This window comes from Fulmarus glacialis, unplaced genomic scaffold (assembly GCF_000690835.1).
Source record: "Fulmarus glacialis isolate BGI_N327 unplaced genomic scaffold, ASM69083v1 scaffold34430, whole genome shotgun sequence".
Lineage (NCBI taxonomy): Eukaryota > Metazoa > Chordata > Aves > Procellariiformes > Procellariidae > Fulmarus > Fulmarus glacialis.
This window is the reverse complement of record NW_009190170.1, coordinates 1-275: the sequence shown is the minus strand read 5'-3', so window position 1 is coordinate 275 and position 275 is coordinate 1. Positions and strand designations below refer to the sequence as shown.

The 275-nt window shown below is 64.4% G+C and overlaps 1 protein-coding gene across 1 annotated transcript in view; it reads left to right on the top strand.

Annotated features, from left to right (window-relative positions):
• LOC104081886 (extracellular serine/threonine protein kinase FAM20C-like) overlaps positions 1–271 on the top strand; it is a gene marked incomplete at its 3' end in the record, with an annotated part of 3,797 nt that extends 3,526 nt beyond the window's left edge. The window contains exon 4 of the mRNA XM_009584786.1: positions 188–271. Within this exon, the coding sequence (XP_009583081.1) occupies positions 188–271 (84 nt within the window). The remainder of the gene's footprint in view (positions 1–187) is intronic.
• Positions 272–275: the final 4 nt, after the last annotated feature.

Here is a 275-nt window from a genome sequence, read left to right as displayed (position 1 = left end):
CCAGCCCCTGCCGGTCCCCTGCCACAGGGCTCTGATCCTCAAGGCCTTCCTTGCCATTTGCTGGTGGCACGTGGCCAGGGTGCATGGACCATCCTCACCCGGCCACCTGCCAGACTACCCTGCATGGGGGTAGCAGGCTCGTTGCCTTCCTGCTCTTCGTCAACCTTTGCTTTGTCCCCATGGCCAGCGGGCAACGTCTGCTTCTACGGGGAGTGCTCCTACTACTGCTCTACCGAGCATGCCCTCTGCGGCAAGCCGGACCGGCTGGAGGGCTC